At 45.7% G+C, this 25,991-nt stretch overlaps 1 protein-coding gene across 1 annotated transcript in view; it reads left to right on the top strand.

Moving 5' to 3' along the window:
- SQOR (sulfide quinone oxidoreductase) overlaps nucleotides 1-25,991 on the top strand; it is a 114,605-nt gene that overhangs the window by 76,137 nt on the left and 12,477 nt on the right. The window contains exons 6-7 of the mRNA XM_082254042.1: nucleotides 718-927; nucleotides 8,016-8,199. Coding sequence (XP_082110168.1) covers nucleotides 718-927; nucleotides 8,016-8,199 — 394 coding nt within the window. The remainder of the gene's footprint in view (nucleotides 1-717; nucleotides 928-8,015; nucleotides 8,200-25,991) is intronic.

Below are 25,991 nucleotides of genomic sequence, written 5' to 3'. Positions count from 1 at the left end.
AGTTGGTGTGTTGAAAGCAGAAAAAACAGGCAAGTGTAATTTGAGTGACTGACAAGGGCCAAATTGTAATGGCTAGAACACTGAGCCAGCGACAGGGTCCAGGGCAGTCAAAATTTACTGATGATAGTCTGATCTAATAAAAGAGCTACTGTAGCTCAAATTGCTGAAAAAGTTAATGGTGGTTGTAATAGAAAGGTGTGCACACCGTGCCTCTCAGTATGCTGTGTATGGAGCTGCGTAGCTGCAGACCTGTCGGGCTGTCATGCGGAAACATATCCAAAGCCTGAAGTACTGTGTATATATATATATATATATATATATATATACTGTGTGTGTGTATGTATGTGTGTATATATATATATATATATATATATATGCACATATATTGATTTTTACAAGTTCCAGCTTTGGTATAGCGTATTTACTTATTCTCCTTTTTATTTACTTATGGTGGTATTTACTGCATTGGGCCATTCTTCTTATGTACTGTGTATGTACATTTACCTATACTGTATACACTACTAATGCTGTTTGAAGTCCTGGAGCCCAACAATGGGTATATAAATGTCATCAGTCACTATAGCCTGCCGGGCGGATGAAAGGTAATGCTTTGCCTAATGGTACTGCAGTTAAAATAAGATGTTGCTTGAACCTACCAAAAAACCCTTTGTTGCAGCTCTGGTAATGGGTATTTTTTTTCTTCATTTGCACCCATAGAATGGAAAACGATCCGATGCTAACTTCTTCTTCAACACATCTTTGGGGGTCATTTTTGGGGTAAAGAAGTATGCAGATGCCCTTCTGGAAATAATCAAAAAGCGGGACATCACTGTGAACTTTAGACATAACCTTATTGAGGTCCGACCTGAAAAACAAGAAGCCGTGTTTGAGAACCTTGATAAACCAGGAGAAACCAAAGTTTTCCAGGTAAATAGGAACCTCCAATCAGATAGTCCAGTGTTTACCACCCAGTGCATTAGAAGACGAGTCTCATATTTAAATACGCCTCTTGTGTTTATCACATTTGATGAGTCATATATTCGTTGATAAGGACAAGCTTTGACCATACCTTACCATAAGGTCATGGATTTCTGGTGAGTTATTCTGGTGTCCTTCTGGTGGACGGTGAACACTCGCGGTGGTTTTTTCTTTATCTTTGGAGAAGGAAGGTTACATTGTACTTAACTTAACAAGCGGGGTATTCACAGTGGATTGGAAAGCAACTGTGTTTCCTTTTTCACAGAGGACCTTTATCTTAATTTGAACATGTGCTTATGATCGGACAATATTCACAGAAATTTCTGTTGTATTAATTGCTTAGCACTATTAATCTTTAAAAAATATATATATTTATATTTTATTTATTTAATATTTATTATTATTATTTTATAAAAATATATTTTATTTTTATAATATTTATTGATTGAGGGTGTGGTCTGTGTACATTATTTAAAGTTGTATTTAGTTTCTTTTTGTTAAAGGTTAATAGCGCAAGATTGTATGTTTAGAAGCAGTTTATATAGCCTGTTTTCTATTTTCCAGTTTCCGCTGCTTTCACATTTGGCCACTTTTAAAATGCAGGCAACATTTTCAGAAATGCAGCAAGCGCACAACACTCTTTCAGTGCCATTATTTGTTAATGGCACTCCAAATGCAGTTACATTTTTCTGTGTTTGTTGCATGCCAAAAAGAGGGAAAATCGCATGGAAACGTGTGTCGCTAAATGCACCTGACTCGGTGCGAAAATTTGGCACATGAGCTTCTTTGATGCGTTTATTACACCTAGGGCAGCCCGATTAAGTCAATGGGCTCTATGTGTGATGAGCAAAAATGCAGAAAAAAAAAAAAGTGGGATTGTGCATTCCCGCTACGTGAAGTGTGAATGGGGTCTTAAGCCTCGTACACACGCTACTAATTTCCGCCGACCGGTTGTCCGTCTTTTGTCCAGAGTGGTGTCTGTTGGTTGGAATGTGCTCTAGACTGCACACGAATTTTCCCGTACGACAGAATTCTACTTCAGAAGTGACATCATGTGTTGGATTGCTTTCTATGTGTTCTTTCATCTCTGAGCATGCCCAGTCTTGCTCATAAGTTTTTTCCCCGTCAAAATCTGTACTAATGAGACGAAAATCGGACGTGTGTTGACGGAGGACAAAAATTTTATAGCCTGCACATCAGGATTTTGTCAGCCAAAAAGTCGGAGGCGGCTGTCGAAAGCACCATACTAACAATCCGAAAATCGGCAGATCGGTCGTCGGACGAAATTTCCCTTCCGAATTTCTTATCGTGTGTACGGGGCTTTAGTAATCGTAAGGACAGGATGTGATAGGCCTACAACTGATTAACCACTTCAGAGCTAGCATTTGTTGATCAAATCAATTTTGACTATTCAGATATGGACCTGTTGATTTGCCATTATATTTTACAATTACTTAGGTTGTGTTCACACCTGAGTGATGTAGGACCGTCACATTTTTTTGCTATTTTTGGTGGGACATATGGTTTGGCATGACAAAATGCCTTCTTTTTTTTTTTTTAGCACGTTTGAGGTACCATTAGGAGTAAATGACACCCTAACTCACATTGCTACGTTTTTAACTGCATTTCAGAAAAGCGTGAAGAAATACACTTTTTTGCATCCATTTCAGCTATGGTCAGATGTGAATGGGGCCTTAAAGAGCAAGTTTTGGTATGCATTTTACTGTATAGTAACATTGGTCCAGCTTGGAGCCTTGTTAGTATACATTTTTCTTACCTAAGCGATCTTTGAGGATGCTGTAATGGCAATTACTACATTGATTGCATCAGCTTTTGGGGTGAAATGTGGAGCAGCTGCCCTTCTGTAATCACAGTGGTGACACTGCCACAATTCACAGAATGCCTTATATTTACTTCTCTGATGGGTCCAATCAGAAAATGCCTTATATTCATAAAAACAAAAAAAATACAAGGCTTTTTTTTAATGTAGAAAAATATATAAACCCCAATATTAACCCCAATCTCACCACCAGGAGAGAGGGGCAAGAAAGGTTTGGGCAAGAAATGGGCCTTTAAATGATGACTCCCAAATAAATGCAAACTACAAAGTATATTAAAAAAATATATACATAATAATTTTTATTACAAAGATCAATACAACATACAAGCATACATTACACCAAAGGGCCAAATAACACCCCAATAGGAAGATGGAATTTACATAATATTGTGTTATTAATGGAAATCAGGACAAAACTGTTGTTTGACAGTAGTTGTGTCCTGACTTCCATTAATAACACAATATTATCTATGTTCAATCTTCCTATTGGGGCGTTATTTGACCCTTTGGTGTAATGTATGCCTGTATATTGCATTGTTCTTTGTAATAATAAAAATTAATATGTATATATTTTTTTAATATACTTTGTAGTTTGCATTTATTTGGGAGTCATCATTTAAAGGCCCATTTCTTGCCCAAACCTCTTTCTTGCCCCTCTCTCCTGGTGGTGAGATTGGGGTTAATATTGGGGGTTTTTATATTTTTCTACATTACTCAGGGCTGGTTTCTCCCAAATTTATTGGCTCCTTATGTCACACTTTCTTTTACCTAGCTTTCTTTGAATGGCAGCAGTGCCAAGTGAGCAGCCATCTGCGGTTATTTTGCAGAAGGGCAGCCGCTCGGCACTGGAATCAGAAGAATACTGCTATAACTAAAGTGATTTTCTGCTGCTTCAGGGATCATCCAGGTATAAAATATACTTACTTACATAGGTTGAAGCTGGAGCAACGTATAGGTTGAAGCTGGACCAATGTAACTATACAATAAAATTAAAACTTAAACTTCAGCTTTAATAATTGGAGTGATACATATATTTTAAATGCAAACTTAGTACAAAAATAGAGGTAAAAAAAATTGGAAATTTTAGTCCCCATTCACACTAGCGCGACTTGTCAGACGACTTGGTCGCCTGATAAGTCGCAGTGGGTCGCCTGCCATTGATTAGCACAGGACCCGTTCTAATAGGAGCGACACAAGTCGCTCCGACTTAGAAAAAGGGTCCTGTACTACTTTGGGGCGACCTGGAGGCGACTTGCATTGACTTCAATGATATGAAGTCCGTGCATGTCGCGCCGAGGTCGCGGTGCACAGCACAGGTCGCCCCGGCAAGTCGTGTCGCCCCTGTGTGAATGGGCTCTAAAAGTAAATAGTGTCACTGCAGACACATTTTTCTATACTACCTTCCCCGTTTATCACAACTTCAAATTATTTGATGATATTCTGAAACAAATTAAACTATTTTTTAAAAGTTTGTTTTCTTTTTTTAGCACAACACACAAAAAAATAAACTTACAAAATATATATGAATAATAAAGAAACAAGAAAAAAAAAAAAAAGCCAAGGAGATAAGGGGGGAGGGGTATTTGGACACAGGGCTAATTTGTGTTACTAGGGGTTATTTAAGGTTTAAAAAGCATATTCATTTGTGTAAAAAAAAAAAAAAAAAAATCAATGTCAAGCTTTCCTGTGTTTAGGTCACAGAACAAATTTGTGATCTGCTGTTCCAGGCTGTAACATTTTATCGGTGCAGCAAAGTATTCCAGAAATGAGGGGAGCAATCTGTTGGAGTCATCAGGCAGGTGCTGTTTGGAGCTGCTTCTGTTTACAGACTGACGGTGGCTGTCAAGCTGTCCTGTCAAGAGCGCACATAGCATATTGGTCATTCTAGGATGTGTATACACATGCCTGGGAGGCTCAGATGAAGTGAATATATTTATATCATCAGAGGTCCTTAAGGCGTTAAATATAGACCAGCAGTGGTAGTTCTTCACATAGCCAACTTGAGGTGCATAATTGGCCATGACAGTTGTCCAGCTTCTGGGTATTTCAAAGATGAAGTTTAGGTATGAATTTTATTGTGCAGTTACATTGGTCCAGCTTGGGAAGTATGCATGTCCCATATCTGAAGGATCCCTGTGGAAGTTGCAAATCGTTGTAGCAGCTGCCGCTTTTCCAGTGATCTCTGCTGCCTTTCAGTTCCAATGCTGAGCAGCTGCCCTGCTGCATAGTGAACACAGGGGATTGCTCACTTGGCACTGGCATGATTTACAAAACGCCTTGTATTTTTCCCATTGAATGCAAGGCTTCCTCTGACTTGAGGAAGGCATTTTGTGAATGGCACCCATATCAAACGAGTGACCCCCTGTTTTCACTATGAAGCAAGGCAGCTGCTCAGCACGGGACCTGGAAGGCATCACTGTAGTACCAACGCCTGCGACAGGGATTTCCAGCTTCCACAAGGAATCCCACAGGTACGACACATACATACATACTAGGGCTGAACGATATTCGATGTTCACATGGATATCGTGCTGCGAGCGTGGGCGATAGTCACATCGCCGGAACATGCGATGGAAGGCAGAGAAGTCGGGACTCACAATTGGTGGTAGAAGGTAAAAGAACACCGCCGACATCCGTCCCACATGTTCAGTCTGCCCTGCAGCTAGTTCTCCTGAGTGAGCGGTGAGCAGCGTGCCGTGAGCAGCGGCACAGCGAAGCAATCACGCGTGCCTGCACACCTGATTGGTTCGCTGTGCCGCCACTCACGACGTGATTGGTTCGCTGTGCGCTGCTCACGGCGCTCACCGCTCAGTCAGGAGAACTAGCTGCAGGGCAGACTGAACATGTGGGACGGATGTCAGGCTGTGTTCTACCTTCTACCACCACTGTGAGTCCCGACTTCTCTGCCTTCCACCACCACACTCGCACTGTCTTCTTAACCTGTTCCCTACATTAACATTAACCCTGGCCTGCCCTGTATGGTACAATCAGAAGAAGGCTGCTGCACTACTTCCCATCCCTACAGTAACATTAACCCTGCCCTGCCCTGTATGGTACAATCAGAAGAAGGCTGCGCTACTTCCCTACAGTAACATTAACCCTGTATGGTACAATCAGAAGGCTGCGCTACTTCCCTACAAGATCATTAACCCTGTATGGTACAATCAGTAGGCTGCACTAATATTGCAATATATATCGTTGGGGAGAAAAAAATATGCAATGTCATTTTTTTCCAATATCGTGCAGCCCTAATACATACTGTACATACATTGGTGCAAGCTGGAACAGTGTAACTAATGCATACCTTAACTTTAGCTTTAGGCCCTGTTCACACCTAGCAATTTGGAATTGTCTGATGGAATCGACGCAATTCTGCCTGTAATTCCAAATTGCATTTAAATTTTCAGCAAAACATTCAACGCGCATTTGGGTGCCCTTCATTCCTAATGGCACCCCAAACACAGTGCAATTTTGTTGCATGAAAATCGCAGAAAAATGCATGTGCAAAAACTCACCTGGCTCAAGGCCAAAATTTGATCTCAGGACTTCCTTGTTGCGACATGCGACGCGCATAGGGCAGCTCATTCAAGTGAACAGGCTGCCCTATGCGCGACACATGGAAACGCATTTTAAAGCGCTTGTTACCCTAAAGAAAAAAAAAAATGATCCTGTTCCTTTAAAGCATGTTATACAGCACAGTGCTTGTGCTGTGTAATTTGGCCCACTGTATCACCTAAAAAACCTGGCTGATCCTGCCTGGTTCTGCCTTCCCCCTGTACATTGACCCTGGTGTATCATGGCTGCTGAGCCCTGACATCGTGGTCAGTGTACGTGCCTCCATCATCTGCAGTCCTGCTCTCTGCTCTTCTGTGTCCTCTTCCCCCCTCCCCTCCCTGCCTTTCAGCTCTGTGTCACGGCTCGCCCGCCCCTCCTGCTGCTCAAATAACTGTTTATGTTATATAATCCTGTTTGTTTCCTAAGCCTGTGTGCCTCTGTCTATGTGTTTTATAAAAAAATTACTGTGAATACCTGATTGCAGTGTGCTGCTCGGCGATCGCGTGACAGGCTGGCTCTCTCCTCCGAGTGGCGTTAGCAGGGGAATCTCGGCCCCGCCCCCTGCACCTGTCAGGCGGGGAGAGGAGAGAGCCAGTCAGTCACCTGATCGCCGAGCAGCACAGTGAAATCAGGTATTCACAGCATTTGTTTTTTAAAAACACAGAGACGGAGACACACAGGCTTAGGAGACAAACAGAATTATACAAAGTCCTGCAAGTGGGTTAACAATCACTTTTAATTGCTCTAAAAAAATTACGAACAGAACCGTGTTCACCGTTACATGAATGTGAATAGGGCCTCAATGTGTTTCAATAAGGAAATAAAATTAGGTTCAAAGAAACATGAATATATATGTTGTAGCAAATATTCAATTGCTGCATATTCTTTATTGGAAAAACTCCAGATATCCAATTTAAATTCATTGGGCCCATTTACATTTGACAGCCCATGGACAGAATCATGTGTTTCTGGCTGCATTTTAAGAAACCAGGCAAAACACGTGATGTGCCTGCAGTGCCATTATTTCTTAATGGCATCCCAAACGCTGAGTGATTTTTGCCATGCTTGTCATGAGACAAAACCTGCGAAAATTGCGGCAAACGCACGCTGAAAAAATGCAAGACGATCCATACCCAAAAGGTTCTGAGGCTTCTTTGGTGCTTTTGTTGCGCATAGGGCAGCCCACTGAAGTGAATGGGCTACCCTTTGCGTAACCCACAAAAATGCGTGCTGAAGTGAATGGGCTGCCCTATGCGTAACCCATGAAAATGCGTGCTGAAGTGAATGGGCTGCCCTATGCGTAACCCACGAAAATGCGTGGTAAAAAAAACAAAAACATGCCTTCCTGCTACACAAAGTGTGAACGAGACTTTAAGTTAACGGGCTGACCTATGCATGCGCTGCTGAAATACGTGAAAAATGCACAAAAACATGAGCAGGAATGTGCATTCCCACTACTCGAATGTGTGAGTGGCGTCTTAATGTACTGTTTTTATACAGCTGCTATGTAAAAAATATTGTTTTAATCTTTATCAATTCCTTTTAGATTGCATGGTAGGTGTAGGTAATGATAGTAATGCACTGCAATGGTAGGTGTAGGTAATGATAGTAATACAAATCACCCATTTCTTATGTCTCACAGTATGAAATGCTTCATGTGACCCCTCCCATGGGACCACCAGATGTACTAGTCAACAGCCCCGTGGCAGATGCAGGTGGCTGGGTGGATGTAGACAAGGAGACCCTCCAACATAAGAAGTACCCCAATGTTTTTGGCATAGGGGACTGCACTAATCTCCCGACTTCAAAAACAGCAGCTGCTGTAGGTAAGCTTTCTTGTTCAAAATGTTATCCGTTTCCAAGGGAATTTCTTTTTCTACCCCAGGATACAGCTTATCTTGGATGATGAAGTAGACTGGACGTCAAAAGATATGGGTGTGAATGTTTATCACCTTGTAGAAATGTATGTGACACTAAACTCTGGTTAAAAAGAGAAAAAACTCTGTGCAAGTATGTATTCTTAACATTTAAAAAAGGCCCTTCTATTGCTGTCAGCCTCCTCCACATCTGCAGATTCCCTTGTTTGTTGCTGTGATCAGACTTCCTGTTAGAGGGTGGCTACGTTTAATGTCCATGGTCCCACTGCATGTAGGAATGGAGCCACCCACTCTTGCTCACTCCTGAGATGGACTATGGAAGGGGTTTCAAACTCCATTTCATTGCAGGCCGCACTAGCAGGAGGGTTGCCTTTAAAGGGCCTCTTGTATCTGTGGTGTTCTATGTACAGAGTGCAGGGTTTAGGAGTATGCTACTCACAGAGAGCAGGGATCAGGAGTATGCTACTCACAGAGCGCAGGGTTCAGGAGTACGCTACGTACAGAGCGCAGGGTTCAGGAGTACGCTTCATACAGAGCGCACGGTCCAGGAGTACGCTACGTACAGAGCGCAGGGTTCGGGAGTACGCTACGTACAGAGTGCAGGGTTCGGGAGTACGCTACGTACAGAGTGCAGGGTTCGGGAGTACGCTACGTACAGAGAGCAGGGTTCGGGAGTACGCTACGTACAGAGCGCAGGGTTCGGGAGTACGCTATGTACAGAGCGCAGGGTTCGGGAGTATGCTACGTACAGAGCGCAGGGTTCGGGAGTGCGCTACGTACAGAGCGCAGGGTTCGGGAGTGCGCTACGTACAGAGCGCAGGGTTCGGGAGTGCGCTACGTACAGAGCGCAGGGTTCGGGAGTGCGCTACGTACAGAGCGCAGGGTTCGGGAGTGCGCTACGTACAGAGCGCAGGGTTCGGGAGTACGCTACGTACAGAGCGCAGGGTTCGAGAGTGTGTTACGTACAGAGTGCAGTTCCAGGGGTGCCTTATGCACAGAGTGCACAGTTTAGAGGTGTGCTACATACAGAGTACAGGATTTAGGGGTGCGCTACGCACAGTGTGCAACCCCAACCCCTCTCCCCCTCAAAGCTGCCTCACACCTCTACTCTCTTCTACCTGACCCAGCTGTAATACCTCCCTGTGTAGGTGGCTTTGCTGTGTATTCAGCTCTAGTACCTCCCTGTGTAGGTGGCTGTGCTTTGCCTTGCAGGAAGATTGTTCTCTCTCTCCCTGGGCTCTGGAGATTTGTTCCCTCCATGCTCTGCTATGAGTGCATGCAGGGATCTGTTAGATCTGGAAGCCGCTGAGAGCAAAGCTGTCCCTTGTAACACAGAAGGCAAGAGGGAGCGGAGGGTGGGAGCTGGAGGAATGGAGTTCCGCCACATTCAGGCTGCAAAACTGAGTGCAAGGGCCACATGACCAGGCCTGGTGGGCCAGATTGGCCTCATGTCCTTGTGTTTGACAGATGTGCACTATGGAGTCTTCTTGACAATCAAGATGTTGGCTGGCTTGCTTTTCGTCTTCCATACATGCGTGTCTCACTAACACTTTCATGTACAGCAGTGGTGTATTTAGGTTTTGTGCTGCCCTAGGCCTGGGCCTTGTTGGCCTAGGCCAAGATACAGCACTGATGTACAGTATCAACTTCTTTTTAAATCGTTCTAGTTTCTTTTCTACTACAATTTTCCTTTTTGTCCTCAGTAAAAAATGCCTTTACAATAAAATGTTATAATGATAATCCTTAAAGCATAACTAAGGGGAAAACGTTTTTTTTTTTTAGTTTTGAATAGAGTGGAGAGGGATTAGAACCCCTGTCAGTTTTTGTCACTGTCTGTGCCCCCAATTAGGGAGACTCACCCTCTCTATTTGTCCTCATTACCATTGAAAGTGAAACTGAAAGAAAATCCCAAATTTTGGGTTGTCCCCAGGAAAAGTAGTAAAAGAAACATCTTCAAATGGGGACAGTAGTTCTGGGGGTCCCAAGGAATTCTCTTATTTTGCAAGGATTTTTCCTCACTTCCTGTTTGGCTATAGGACAGGAAGTGAAGGGAAATCTCTGCGATGGGACACAGATGGCAAAAAAAAAACCTGACAGGGGTTATAACCCTCCCTTACTCTATCCAAAATGAAAAAGAAAAGTTTGCCCATAGTTCTTCTTTAATGATAGTTATTTGCCTGTAGGCAGGGGTTTAACCTTATTCTACAAAATTATTATTTTTGCTTGATTAGTGTTGTTATGCTTTGACAGGGTACAAGTTAAATTTAAATCATATGACAAGCCAAAAGCTTTCCTTTTAGTTTTGGATAGATTGGGGAAGCTTTGTCTGGTTCTTACAGGGCTGTGGTTCACAACCGTATCACCAAACCATAAGTGAGAAACCTGAAACGACAAACCAGACAGAAGTTCTAGCTTCTCCCTACTAAAAAAAAATATTCTGTTTGTGTTGCTGTTGGAGTTTTTCCTTTGCTACCATGACAGTAGGTGGGTGGATATCTCTGTAAAGCCAGCCATAGATGGATCCAAATTTGAATGAATTTCGATGCATATACGGGCAAGCTGATTGTTCCCATGTCGATCGACTTGGGAACAGCCATCCTGTTGGATTTTCTACATGCGATTACTGCCGGTGGTTATAGCTGCCAGCAGTAATTATTGTATTCTGCTGGCTGGGAAGGTTCCCCGTGTCCCCCTGTCAGCAGAACACAATAGCACTGCGGGTGGCATTCCCCCATCAATGCTGACTGTGGTGGAAGTAAAGAAAATCGATTCATGGCTTGCCTAAGACTTGAACCATGTTTTAACCTCCCCCCACCTGCCCCACCTAAGCAGAAAAGGCAGATAAACCTGACAAAGGGTTAATCCTTGCCCACATGAGTTGTAGATAGGCACATCCAGTAGGTACTAAGCTATCTGTCATGAATGTCTTATCATATCTCTCAGGACACCAAGGACACACACTGACCACTGATCTGTTCAGATAATACAATGCTTTAACCTCTTCCTCCGGTTAGACATCATATGACATCATTTACTTTGAGTGGAGATATCTGGATGATGGGTTCAGCTACAGGCAGTGGTGTATTTTGGTTTTGTGCTGCCCTAGGCACGACTAAAATTGGGCGCCCCCCTCCTATGAAAATTTGCCCCACTCCTTCCTTTTTAATTGATGTGACTCCTTCCAAAACTGAAGGACTACAAGTCCCAGCATAAACCCCTGAGATCTCACGAGGGGGGGGGAGAGGGGGTGGGAGAGAGAGAGGGGGGATGAGAGAGAAGAGAGAGAGTGGGGGGGATGAGAGATAGAGAGAGGGGTGAGCGAGGGAGGGGGATGAGAGAGAGGGGATGAGAGAGAGAGAGAGAGAGGGGGGAGGGGTGGGAGAGAGAGAGAGAGGAGGGGGTGAGCGAGAGAGGGAAGGGGTATGAGAGAGAGAGGGGGGGTGAGTGAGTGAGACAGAGGAGGGGGTGAGAGAGAGAGGGGGAGACAGAGAGGGGTGGAGAGAGAGGGGGGAGGGAGTGAGGGGGTGAGAGAGAGAGAGGGGGGGTGAGAGACACGGGGGTGAGTGAGAGGGGGCGAGTGAGGTGGCTCTAGCAACCAGTGGCCAATAGAGTCTCAGGTTGAGGGGGGGGTGGCTTTTTTGCTGCCCTCCGTCAAAGTGCCGCCCTAGGCCTGGGCCTTGTAGGCCTAGGCCAAAATACAGCACTGGCTACAGGCATGATCCAGAATTTATTTTTCGGCTGGCAATTCCCTGCATCGTAAAAGCCATCTAAGCAGCCGTTTAGCCACTTGATTGTTTTTATCAGCTGCTGGTGGCGAGGTCCCCCCTCCTGCTACCCTTGGGTGCGTCTCTGGTGTCTTTTTCATGTGATCGGGGAGCCAGAGAATGAATCCACCGGCGGTGGCGGCTTACCATAGAGCTGGCTGTGAACCAGATGGTCCCCACGCATCTCTATGACCCTCGGAGGCCAAAAAGAGATGCCATGACGTCCCTTCCGGTGTTCTGCCAAAAACTCCAATTGGCAAAATCTCCAACCATATCACTTCCAGTGACTATTCAGCAGCAATAATTGGAGATTTCGACCAGTTGGTGTTTTCACAGATCAGGCGGCAGCATATACACTACAGTACACGTTATAATGAGTGGGCATTGTTAGTCTACCCACTAGTTGTCGCCACCTTGGAGGCGACCAGGGTTATTAGCGGGCGGACTAACAATGTCCACTTATTATAGCGTGTACCGTAGTTTATACGCTGCCGTCTGTTCTGTGAAAACACCAACTGGTCGAAATCTCCAATTATTGCTGGAGAGTCACTGGAAGTGACATGGTTTGGGATTTTGGAGAGCTGAAGTTTTCAGAACACCAGCTCTAGCAGATATAAACACCACCATTTTTTTTTTTTTCAGGCTCGAAAGCCTAACGTGTTTTTTTTTTTCCATCTCAGGCTATTTTCAGCATAGAGGAGAGATGTGGGGACTTATAGACCCCAGATTTATTTATTTTAGGTACTTATATTGCACTGTCAATTTACGCAGCACTTTACATATACATTGTACAATAACATCAGTCCCTGCCCTCAAGGAGCTTACAATCTAAGGTCCCTAACTCACGTACATACACAGTAGGGCCAATTTTTTTTTTTTTTATACAGGATCCAATTAACCTACCAGCGTGTCTTTGGAGTGTAGGAGGAAACCGGAGTACCCAGAGGAAACCCACGCAGGCACAGGGAGAACATGCAAACTCCAGGCAGGTATGTCGTGGTTGGGATTCGAACCAGCGACCCTCTTGCTGCTAGGTGAAAGTGCTAACCACTACACCACTGTGCCGCCCTGATCTCTCCATAAAGAGGACCTGTCATGCCCTGTTCCTATTACAAGGGATGTTTACATTCCTTGTAATAGGAATAAAAGTGATCCAAAATAAAAATAGAAAAATAAAATAAACAATGAATAAAATTATTTTTTCTAAAAAAGACCCCCATCCCCTCGTGTTCGCACGCAGAAGCAAACGCATAAGTAGATTGCACCAGCATATGTAAATGGCGTTCAAACCACACATATGAGGTATCGCTGTGGTTGTTGAAGCAAGAGCAATATCGCCAGAGCTGGACCTCCTCTGTAACTCTAAACTAATAACCTGTAAAAATTTTGAAAGCAACACCTATGGAGATTTTTCAAGTACAGTAGTTTGACGCCATTCCACGGGTGTGCGCAACTTTAAAGAGTGACATGTCTGGTATCTATTTGCTCAGTGTAACATCGTCTTTCACATTATACAAAAAATTGGGGTAAATATTGTGTTTTGTTTTTTTAATTCATGTTTTTTGTTTTTTTTTTTACCCTAAAAAAAAGATGGCGTTTGAAAAATCGCTGCGTAACTACCGTGTGACATAAAAAATTGTAACGACCGCCATTTTATTCCCTAGGGTCTGCAAAAAATAAAAAATAAAAACAAATAAATATATATATATATATATATATATATTTATTTATTTATTTATTTATTTGGGGGTTCTGAGTAATTTTCTAGCAAAAAAAAATGATGATTTTTACATGTAAGAGAGAAATGCCAGAATTGGCTTGGGTGGCAAGTGGTTAATGGAGTACATTCAAATATTGAACTCTTTTAAAATAACTAGAGATGTCATAGTGTAACAGTCTCACTAGATTGCATAAAGGGGTGATTTCTAAAACCTGCAGTTTCCCTCTTATCTGCACGCTGCATGCAAGTGTCACATGACTGATAATAGACTGCTTCACTTGTATTACTTTGTGCTCAGCATGTACTAGAGACTTGTACAATGTGTCTGAGATTAGTCTTGGAAGCTTTAAAGCAGCTGACAAATCATATTAACCCTCTATGTTCACAAACTGAATAAACTCCATATTGGCTTTTCTTTGGATCCACAGGGTTAGGAATATCTACAATAATATCAGGTTATTGTGATCAAAGTTTTCCACATGTCTTATTGGGGTATATATACAGTATCTCACAAGTGAATACACCCCTCACATTTTTGTAAATATTTTATAATATTTTTGCATTGACAACACTGAAGAAATTACACTTTGCTACAATGTAAAGTAGTGGGTGTACAGTTTGTATAACAGTGTAAATTTGCTGTCCCCTCAAAATGACTCCACACAAAGCCATTAATGTCTAAACTGCTGGCAACAAAAGTGAGTACACCCCTAAGTGAAAATGTCCAAATTGAACGCAATTAGCCATTTTCCCTCCCCGGTGTCATGTGACTCATTAGTGTTACAAGGTCTCAGGTGTGAATGGGGAGCAGGTGTGTTCAATTTGGTGTAATCGCTCTCACTCCCTCATACTGGTCACTGGAAGTTCAACATGGCACCTCATGGCAAAGAACTCTCTAAAGATCTGAAAAAAAGAATTGTTGCTCTATGCAAAGATGGCCTAGGGCGCTATAAGAAGACTGCCAAGACCCTGAAACTGAGCTGCAGCACGGTGGCCAAGACCATACAGCGGTTTAACAGGACATGTTCCATTCCAAACAAGGCTTGCCATGGTCGACCAAAGAAGTTAAGTTCACGTGCTCAGCGTCATATCCAGGGGTTGTCTTTGGGAAATAGACGTATGAGTGCTGCCAGCATTGCTGCAGAGGTTGAAGGGGTGGGGTGGGGTGGGGGGGGGTCAGCCTGTCAGTGCTCAGACCATACACCGCACACTACATCAATTTGGTTTGCATGGCTGTCATCCCAGATGGAAGCCTCTCTTTTAAAGATGATGCACAACAAAGCCCACAAACAGTTTGCTGAAGACAAGGGGACTAAGGACATGGATTACTGGAACCATGTCCTGTGGTCTGATGAGACCAAGATAAACGTATTTGGTTCAGATGGTGTCAAGCGTGTGTGGCGGCAACCAGGTGAGGAGTACAAAAACGAGTGTGTCTTGCATTACAGTCAAGCATGGTGGTGGGAGTGTCATGGTCTGGGGCTGCATGAGTGCTGCTGGCACTGGGGAGCTACAGTTTGAGGAAACCATGAATGCCAACATGTACTGTGACATACTGAAGCAGAGCATGATCCCCTCCCTTTGGAGACTGGGCCGCAGGGCAGTATTCCAACATAATGACCCCAAAAACACCTCCAAGATGACCACTGCCTTGCTAAAGAAGCTGAGGGTAAAGGTGATAGACTGGCCAAGCATGTCTCCAGACCTAAACCCTATTGAGCCTCTGTGGGGCATCCTCAAACGGAAGGTAGAAGTTCTCTAACATCCACCAGCTCTGAAATGTCGTCATGGAGAAGTGGAAGAGAACTCCAGTGGCAACCTGTGAAGCTCTGGTGAACTCCATGTCCAAGAGGATTAAGGCAGTGCTGGAAAATAATGGTGGCTACACAAAATATTGACACTTTAGGCCCGATTTGGACATTTTCACTTAGGGGTTTACGCACTAATGATTCCAGCGGTTTAGACATTAATGGCTGTGTGTTGTTATTTTGAGGGGACAGCAAATTTTCACTGTTATACAAGCTGTACACTCACTACTTTACATTGTAGCAAAGTGTCATTTCTTCAGTGTTGTCACATGAAAAGATATAATAGAATGTTTACAAAAATGTGAGGGGTGTACTCACTTTTCTGAGATACTGTATATGTTGAACCTTCTCTTCCTGAATAAAGTCCTTAGATCTCGGGATGTTCCCTAATAAGATGAGGAGTCTACATCACATGGAGATGTGAGGAAGTCATCTAAGGACACTTTTTGGTGACCTTGTTTGACCATAAAATTTCCACTATTATTGCTCCCTTTTCAATGGATAAGATGTGTAGAGTCATTGTGACCCAGTTTATGAGGACAAATTCAGTTTTAGTGAAGAATATAATCTGTTCAGGTTTATTTTGATGTTATGAACTGTTGATCCAGCAGTTTGGTGGGTCTTCACACTTCAACTAAGATAACCTACCACCTACTCAAGAAAGGCTTGTTATGGAGAACTTTAGGCCTTCATTTACATGTATGGAAGAGTGAGACGAGCACTTTTAACACCTCATACGAGGCCTATTCAGTCATAGGATCTCATACTCAGAATATCTAGGCAATTATAAACAGTTGATGCTGTAGTCTCCAGGTCCAAAACAGTATTTGTGATCACATTAGCCTGTATTTATAAAATAAATTGAATAGGTGGAATTTAAGCATTAGAAGATTAATGGAATTTTCTGAAATGGATATTGTGTATCTGTATGTTTGCATGCTGTAATTTTAAGATTATTGAATATATGAGAATGAAGGTTTTTTTTAAGATTTAACCACTTTACCACCGGAGGATTTTGCTGTCTTCCGTCCAGGCCACTTTTTGCGATTCGGCACTGTGCGACTTCAACTGACAATTGCGCGGTCGTGCGACGCCGTACCCAAACGAAATTTACGTCCTTTTTTTCCCACAAACAGAGCTTTCTTTTGGTGGTTCTTGATCACCTGTGCGATTTTTACTTTTTGCGCTATAAACAAAAAAAGAGCGTTTATTTTGAAAAAATAACAATATTTTTAACATTTTTTTATATGAAATTCCCCCCAAAAAAGATGTAAAAACCAATTTTTTAAAAAAATTTTGGCCAATTTGTTTTCTGCTACCTATGTTTGGTAAAAAAAATCGCAATAAGCGTATTTTGATTGGTTTGCGCAAAAGTTATTGCGTTTACTAACAAAGGGAAAGATTTCTGTCATTTTTGGTGTTTTTTATTTTAACGCGTAATGGCGGCGATCTGCGATTTTTTTTGCGGGACTGCGACATTGCGGCGGACAGATCGGACCCTTGACTGACATTTTTGACACTTTTGGGGGTACCAGTGACATTACTGCAGTAATCAGTGCTATATATATGCACTGTTACTGTAAAAATGACACTGGCAGGGAAGGGGTTAATTTTATTGGAGAGGGAGGGGTTAATGTATGCCTGGTGCTTACTGACGTGTAGGGGGGAGGTGACTGAGTGAGGCATGGACAGATCGGATGTCCAGCTATGCTGAACAGTCCGATCTGTCACTCCCTGTCACTATGGAGATCCGCCCGCTGTGTTTACACACAGCGGGCGGATCTCCAGACTCGATCCCCGACGATCGGGTAAGAGCAGCGGCGATCGCCGCTGCTCCTCCCCTGGCCCGACTCCCGCTGTGAATGAAAACAGCGGTAGCGCGCCTCCGGCGGCGCGCAAGCGCCGCCCAGAAGGGGGAGTGTCTGACGACGTTAATACTACGTCGTCAGACGATAACGAGCCACTCTGCCGCAGTACTGTGAGCAGACGTAAAGTGGTTAAAGTGGCTCTAAAGTCAAAGTTTTTTTTTTTTTTTTTTTTTAACCTTAATACATTCCCAGCAGTAAGGTAAAAAAAAAACCCTTTAACTAGCTGTTCTTCCCACCCCCCAAATACTTAAGGCGACCATACATGGATCAAATATTGGTTCAAATCTTGGTCGGTTTATCAGGTACTGGCTGAGATTTGAACCATATGTGAGCAGAGTGAATGTAACCAACTTGATCTATCGATTAACTTGGGTAGAACCAACCTGTTGGATTATACATTAAATATTGCTAGAAGCTGTTATAGCCGCTAACAGTAATTACTGTGTTCTGCTGGCCGGGACAGCTCCCCCCCTCCCCCACCCCCTTCTCCGCCTCGAGACACAATGAGAGGGACTGGCTGTGCTGATGGGGCAATCTAGTAATTTTCTTCCCTGCAACCTGTGCTTGCAGGAAAATTGCTCCATCTGTGGCCAGCTTTAGTCTTGTTAATTCAACCCGCTGATTGAACCAAAAACAAACAGACTAATCTAGGGACTGCCTTACTTGTCACCTTTCTCAAACCAGTGCTTAGCCCATCTGCAGCAGCCCTGGTCTCTCTCCCTCTTCTCACAGGGACTCAGGCCGCAGTGGGAGCCATTGGGTGCTGTAGCTGTCAGTCAAATCCGAGACGCTCTGTGTTCATCTATGGACACACACAGTTGGAGAGTGCGCCTGTATGTATGCCCTTCATGGTAAACAGCTTACTATGGGAGCACACGGGGAGGGAGTAGCTGGGAGCATCGGCAGCGCACTCCAAAAGAGGAAGTAAGGATTGCTGTGTGCTAATGCCATTGCACAGAGAAGGTAAGTATAACTTTTTTTTTTTTTTTAGGGAAAAACCTTGTTGCCTTTATTATCACTTTAAGGCTTTTGTGTTTGTTTATGGAGATTAAAAAAAGCAAAAATGGTACCAATTAGGAATAACCAGCAATCTATAAAGATAAAGAACTTTCAACTCATCATCATCAGATGTTCTCTGATGATAATTGACTGGTTCCAGTGTTGTCTGTAGAATATCCCCATCTCTTTGGGTAGAAACATGCATGTTTACTCATTGTGCATATGAAAATTTGTGTAAAAAAAAAAAAAAAACTTTCACTATAAAAGTATTTTGGCAGCCAGATAAAGTTCAAGACATCTAGCTATTCCTTATATACAAAATGGACTGTTACAGCGGTGCCCAACTTGAATGAGCCTAATTAGCCACATTTGTATCTGCAAATTGAGTTGGAAGGTTGCATCTAAAAATCAGACAATGGTCATTGGTATTATAATAAAATTAGAAGAGCATGCATATAGTAGGAATAAAACCTTACAAGTACCTTACAATCCTCAGGGGCTTCTCTTACCTGTATACTGCCAATGTATCCCCTTCCTACACCAGCCTGTATAGAAGTGATGCGCTGCCACAAATACAGCCATGAAACCATAAAACAAAACAGAGGGCGCCCGGGCCTAGTGTATTATCCTCAACAATAATCTTTAATATGTAAAAAGTGGTGAATGCAACTAATGTTTGTAATAGCAAGCATTACTAATCTTTGGTTAAAATATACAAAACATGTGCTGAAGCCCGCGCGTAGAAGGGCACGCACATGCCCAGGGAGGGTTTAGCACATGTTTTGCATATTTTACCAAATATTAGTAATGGTTGCTATTACAAACATTAGTTGCATATGGGTTTGGTCATAAGGTCGTGATTCTGATTGGAGGGGGTTCAACTCCCAACTATGGGGTGGGTCAGAGACACCCCCTTATGACAACTGCTATGTCGCTATATTTAAGCCGGGAAGGAAGACATGGTCTTTTTGGCTCTGAGGAAGAGGCAAGCCCTCGAAACACGGCAGCCTGTTGAATTTGACTTGCAACGTGATTTTATGACAAGCTCTGATGTATCTGTTAGTTTGTGAGTATAACACTTACCACTTTTTACATATTAAAGGTTTATGTTGAGGATAATGCACTAGGCGGGTGTACTCTCTGTTTTGTTGTATGATTTTAGTGTTTCAAGACTTCCCCAGTCTTATGAGGGTAGCAAGGAAAGCCAGAATGGGAATATTGACAACTAACATTTTTGGGCCCACTCAGAAGCGTAAGAGATTTTTGTGTTTGCTACTAATACAGCCATGCAAGGAGAAGTTGCATTCAGCTCTGAGCAGAGGCAGCAATAATAAACTCCTCTTGATTGGTGTCAGTGGCAGCAATAACAGATTTTAATGGTAGCAAAACTACACTACGCCTACATTGGTGTCCAGTGGTTACTTACCTGAACACACTCTTTCGTGCTGCTTCCTCCCTCCCCAATGATGTTAGAAGGGAACTATACTCCATAGTGATATAGATCACTCCAGCCAACAGACAATGCCAGCGTCATTCAGGTGCCTAGTGCTGGAACGCAGAGAGCATTCTAGCACTCGGCTCCCACTGCAAGTTTGCATAGATTGAAGCTAGGACCTTACAAACTGCAACAGAAGTCCCCGCCAGGTGGACATCCCTAGTCTACGGCAGTATTTCTCAACCTTTTTTTAGTTAAGGCACCTTTTAAAATTAAGGACAGTCTCAAGGCTCCCCATTCTAAAATGTAAAAAACTATTCTAATAGTTTTACATAATGCAGCAACATCCGCATACATAGGACACCCAACATAAGAGGTGATTTTTTCTTCCAAAGAAAATACACTTTCTCTTACGTCCTCCGACAGTCGCCGCCACTTCATATTCATCACTAATGGGGGTTATTGACCTTTGCTCCGCAGGAGTAGCTAGGCAACAAAATAGTTAATATCAAAGCTTTTAGCATATCCCACCCCTAGGGGGTGGTCCCCTCAGTCAATACCTCCCTGCTTCCTGCATTCCCAACTCAGTTTCTAATGCCTAGCTCAGGAGTAGGCTGGCTGTTCCTGTGCTGGGGCTCTTAGTCTCAGCTTTTTTTCTCTTTTTGATTTTATTTGGAGTTTTTTTCTCTTTCTTTTACTTAGCTGTTTATTTTCAGCGTTAGTTAGCTTCTTCTGATGAAGATGATCGTGCGGAGCTGGGTCTCAGTCTGGCCACCCTGGATCCCAGGGCTCAGGGCAAGGGGCTTCCCAGCCAGCCATCGAGCGTTCAGCTTAGGTTTTACCCTGGCACATTGAACGACCCATCCCTGTTCGCTGCAGGGATGCTATCGGTGAGGTGGCTACCTCACTGGACGCCATTGCGGTTTCGCACCGCAGTTCCACTGCGTCATGCTTGCGACACTCCCTGTCTTCAGTGCAGCGGTTTGGTCGCTGGAGCAGGCTCCCCACGCCATCCGGACTGGTAAGTGTAACTTTATGTGGGGACCTGTTTATTTGGGTGTCAGTCTGGGACTGTGTGACCCTGCATGTCTGTGTGGCTGCTGTGCTCCCTGTCAGTTCCTGTGTGGACTTGCTGCCTGTGTGTGGGCTGTGAAGGGGGGGGCTCTCCCGTTCTGCTGGGTGTAAGCATGAAGCAGTCAGATTTTGGGCATGCTGTGCGGCGATCGCTGCGGCGACCCGCCATTTTTTTTTTTTTTTTGTGGCAGAATCATGGTGGCCGGTCCTGTGTGGTAATGCACGGCGTTTTTGGCGCCAAACGCCGCCATTTTGGCGGCGATCGATCAGGCCACATGTCGGCGCCATTTTCTGTTTGCCCAAGGAATCCTCAGCCGAGCGGCCATGTTTGTGTAGCCTTGCATAGGCTTCATAGGGGCGGTCAGTCTTGCATCACTTCCTTTTGCTCTGGGACTGCGATCGGTGGCAGCAGCCTGTGTGACCTCTCCAGGTTTTTATCTTCCCATTTTTCCTGTATTCCTTGCCCAGTTTCTTGTCCCTGTGGGGGTCGGTGTATTCAGTGGGTGCGGTGGGCTACGCTCGCCGCGATCTTAAAGGGGCAGTACCCCTTTCTTCATTATCTTGCTGGGGCATGGATTCTCAGGATTGCAAGTTTCCTCCCACCTTGGTGGGGGGCCAAGGGGCTGCTGCTTCCCCCGAGGGGGCTGATCTGGCCACTATTGTGGCAAACTTAGCTGCTCAGGTGCAGATGCTGGTGGCTGATCGATCCACTAAACGGCCCAGAGTGTCTATTTCCTCTGATTCAGAGGGCGATGGGGCTGCTATGGCTGGAGTGCCCTTCTCAGGGCCTCACTCATCCCTTGACCTTGTGGGGTCTGAGGGGGAGGCTGAGGTGGAAGGGGTTGATAATTCTCCCCCTGGCTCGTCAGAAGCAACCAACTCATCCATGAGTGCAAGCTCTTCAATCAAGCAAACGCTGCATTTGCAGGATGAACCATGTCCTCCTGTTTTGATGTCCTCTTATGGGACGCAAAGGAAACGCAAAACATCGCAGGTTTTTCCTTGTTCTACGGAATTTCAGCGCACGGTTGATGAGCAATGGCGCAATTTAAAAAAGCCTTTTGCTGTGCCGAGTAGGTTCAAGCTGCGTTATCCCTTTACACCGCCACTGATGAGCGTTGGTGTGTGCCGCCTCAGGTGGATCACGCGGTGGCGATTTTGAAACAATCAACTGCGATCCCTGCTGAGGATACCCCGGTGTTCCGGGACCCGACGGACAGGAGATTGGAATCTCTGGCCCGTCATGCCTATACGGTTGCTGGCTCTATGCTGAAGCCTATTTTTGCTTCCATTATGGCAGCCCAGGCTATTGCGGATTGGACGCAGGTGCTCAGGCGCACCCTGGTGGCTGACTCTGCCCCGCCGACAACTTTGGCTATGGTGGATCAGATTCATCAGGGTGTCATGTATTTGTGTGATGCGGACTTAGATTTGGTCCCTTTGGCTGCGCGTCTTTCAAGTGTGGCGGTATTGAACCGTCGCCTGATATGGCTGAAATGTTGGTCTGTTGACCAATCTTCTCGCAAGACTTTAGCTAACTTGCCCTACGCGGGATCTCGCCTTTTTGGCGAATCTTTGGATACTCTGATAAAGGGTATTTCTGGGGGTAAGAGCACTCTCTTGCCCCAAACTCACAAGAATAAGTTTGTTCGCGGTAAGAAGAATGCCTCGTTTAGACCCTCTCAGGGGTCCTTTCGTGCCTTTCGGTCCCACTATAAGGGCAAGCCCTTCAAGGGCCAAGGCTCCCAGAAGAAGCCGTGGACGGGTAAGCAGAAGTCCGGCCAGTCCGGGTCCGCTGCCCATAACAATACGGCCTGAAGGGGCGCCCTCACCCAGTTCTGGGGTGGGGGGACGTTTGCTCGGTTTTCTTCAACCCTGGCTGGACCGCATTCGGGACAGGTGGGTTCAGGAACTCGTTCAATCTGGTTACAAGATCGAGTTTCTCTCTCGGCCGGCGGGCAGATTTTTCCCCTCAAACCTTCAGCTGACTCCGGAGCGCTTGCGGGATCTGCACCTGGCGGTGCGGGACCTGCGGGCCCAGGGAGTGGTGGTTCCGGTGCCTCATCGGGACAGATTTCGGGGGTTCTATTCCAATCTGTTCACTGTGCCCAGAAAGGAGGGCAAGGTACGTCCGATTCTGGACTTGAAAGCTTTGAACCACTTTGTGCGGGTTCGCAAATTTCGCATGGAATCCCTGCGCTCGGTGGTGGCTGCCCTGGTTCCGGGGGAATTCATGGCCTCCATCGATTTGAAGGATGCATACCTTCACATTCCAATTTTCGAGGGTCACCAGAGGTACCTTCGATTCGCCATTGCGGAGGATCATTACCAATTTGTGGCGTTACCCTTCGGTCTCGCTTCGGCTCCGCGGGTTTTCACCAAGGTGCTTGCGCCGGTCCTGGCTTTACTGAGAGCCCAGGGCATCTCTGTCTTGGGGTATCTGGACGATATCTTGATTCGGTCTGCGACCAGTCAGGGCCTGGTGAACGACCTGTCCATCACGATGCAGACTCTGCAGGAGTTCGGTTGGACGATAAATTTCCCGAAGTCAACGTTGTGTCCGTCCGTTCGTCTTCCCTACCTGGGAATGATACTGGACTCTGTTCAAGCGAAGGTCTTCCTGCTGGAAGACAAGCTCCGGACACTTCAGAGCGAATTCAGGTCCCTCAGGGACAATCAGTACTCGTCCCTCCGGACGTGTATGAGGTGTCTGGGATTGATGGTCTCGGCCTTCGAGGCGATTCCCTTCGCCCAGTTTCACACACGGGATCTTCAGGCGGAGGTCCTGGCCAAGTGGGATGGGCGTCCGCAATCTCTGGATCTGCAGGTTTTGTTGAGCCGCCTCACCCGAAGGGGTCTTTTGTGGTGGCTCCAGTCCCCGGCGGTGTCAGGGGGCAAGTCTTTTCGTCCGTTGTCATGGACGGTGATCACCACGGATGCCAGCCTGTCGGGCTGGGGTGGGGTCCTGGGCGTCCTGTCCGCCCAGGGAACTTGGTCGGGGGAGGAATCCTCCCTTCCGATCAACATTCTGGAATTGCGGGCAATTCATCTCTGCCTTCTGCTTTGGACGGACAGGCTTCAAGGCTGTCCGGTTCGGGTGCAGATGGACAATGTCACAGCGGTGGCCTACATCAACCACCAAGGGGGCACCAGGAGTGCCCGCGCGGCTCGGGAAGTGTCCGACATTCTGTCTTGGGCCGAGACACACGTCCCGGCGATAACGGCGGTTCACATTCCGGGAGTGGAGAACTGGCAGGCGGATTATCTGAGTCGCCAGACCCTGGACCAGGGAGAATGGTCCCTTCACCCGGAAGTCTTTCAGATGCTGTGCGCAAAGTGGGGGTCCCCAGATGTGGACCTGTTCGCGTCTCGTCTAAACAACAAGGTGGAAAGGTTCATAGCAAGAACGCACGATCCTCAGGCAGACGCCTCAGACGCGTTAGTGACGTCCTGGTGTCAGTATCGTCTGATGTATGCCTTTCCACCGATTCAGCTGCTGTCCAGGTTCCTTCGCAGGTTGGCCTCGGAACCGCGCACGGTGATTCTGGTGGCGCCAGACTGGCCTCGCCGGTCTTGATACGCGGACCTCGTGAATCTGGCGGTCGACGCTCCGTGGCGTCTACCTCTTCGAGAAGATCTCCTGTCTCAAGGACCGATCTTCCATCCTGCTTTACAGTCGCTGGCTTTAACGGCCTGGCTGTTGAAAGTCAGGTCCTGAAGGATAGGGGTCTCTCCCCTGCGGTCATTCCCACTTTGATCAAGGCTAGAAAAGCCTCTTCGGGGAAAATTTACTACCGTACTTGGAAGGCGTATTTTGCCTGGTGTGAGCCCAGGGGGTTTTCCCCTCGCTCATACTCGGTATCGAGAGTGTTGGCTTTCCTCCAGACTGGAGTGGACCAGCGTTTGGCGTTGGCCACGATTAAGGGTCAGATCTCTGCGCTGGCCGTTCTTTTTCAACGCCCTGTGGCGTCTAATTCTTTGGTTAGCACCTTTGTTCAAGGGGTGCGTCACTTGGCTCCTCCTCGGAGGAATCCTTTACCTCCATGGGATTTGAACCTTGTTCTGTCTGTGTTGCAACATGCTCCCTTTGAGAAGATTAGGGAGATCTCATTGCCTCTCTTGTCTAAGAAGGTTGCCTTTTTGGTGGCGATCACTTCGGCTCGCAGGGTATCGGAGCTGGCGGCCTTGTCCTGCAGCTCTCCCTACTTGGTGATTCACCTGGATAAGGTGGTCTTGCGACCTAACCCATCTTTTCTTCCGAAGAGGATCTCGGAATTTCACCTCAATGAGATCATTGTCTTGCCTTCGCTTTGCGCGAAGCCTAAGCATCCAAGGGAGGTGGCTTTGCATTCCTTGGATGTTGTTCGGGCGATCAGGGTTTACCTGTCATCGACAAAATCCTTTCGCAAGTCGGATTCTCTTTTTGTTCTTCCAGAGGGTCCTCGGAAGGGCATGGCGGCGTCGGCTGCGACCATCGCCAAATGGATCAGACAGACCATTGTGCAAGCCTATGCTTTGAAGGGGAAGGTTCCCCCTTTCCCTGTGAAGGCGCACTCTACCAGGTCTCTGAGTACGTCTTGGGCCTATCGTCATCAGGCTTCTGTGGCCCAGGTGTGTAAGGCGGCGACTTGGTCGTCAGTTCACACCTTCTCAAAATTCTACAAGGTGGATGTTCAGGCATCGGCGGATGCTTCCTTTGGCCGCAAAGTTCTTAGTGCGGCAGTGCCTTAGGGCCCCTTGTTTTGGGTCCTTGGCTGTTGGGATGTCTTTATCCCTAGGTTACTTGTTTTCCTGGGTTGTTGCTCCTGTTGAGCACGTTTCTTTCCTGTTGCCCAGTTGGTTCTCTTACTTTGATAAGGTTCCTTTCTCTGATGTGGGTACTGCGTTGCCTTAGGCGCGGCTGCTTTTTTTCCCACCCCTCATGTCTACACTGCTATGGGACGTCCCCATTAGTGATGAATATGAAGTGGCGGCGACTGTCGGAGGACGTAAGAGAAAACTGAATTTTTGTAAGATCTTACCTGTAAAATTCCTTTCTCTGAGTCCTCCGACAGTCGCCGCCCCCGCCCCTCT

Source organism: Pelophylax lessonae (genome assembly GCF_965119305.1).
Source record: "Pelophylax lessonae genome assembly, chromosome: 4".
NCBI lineage: Eukaryota > Metazoa > Chordata > Amphibia > Anura > Ranidae > Pelophylax > Pelophylax lessonae.
This window is presented reverse-complemented; position numbering and strand designations above follow the sequence as displayed.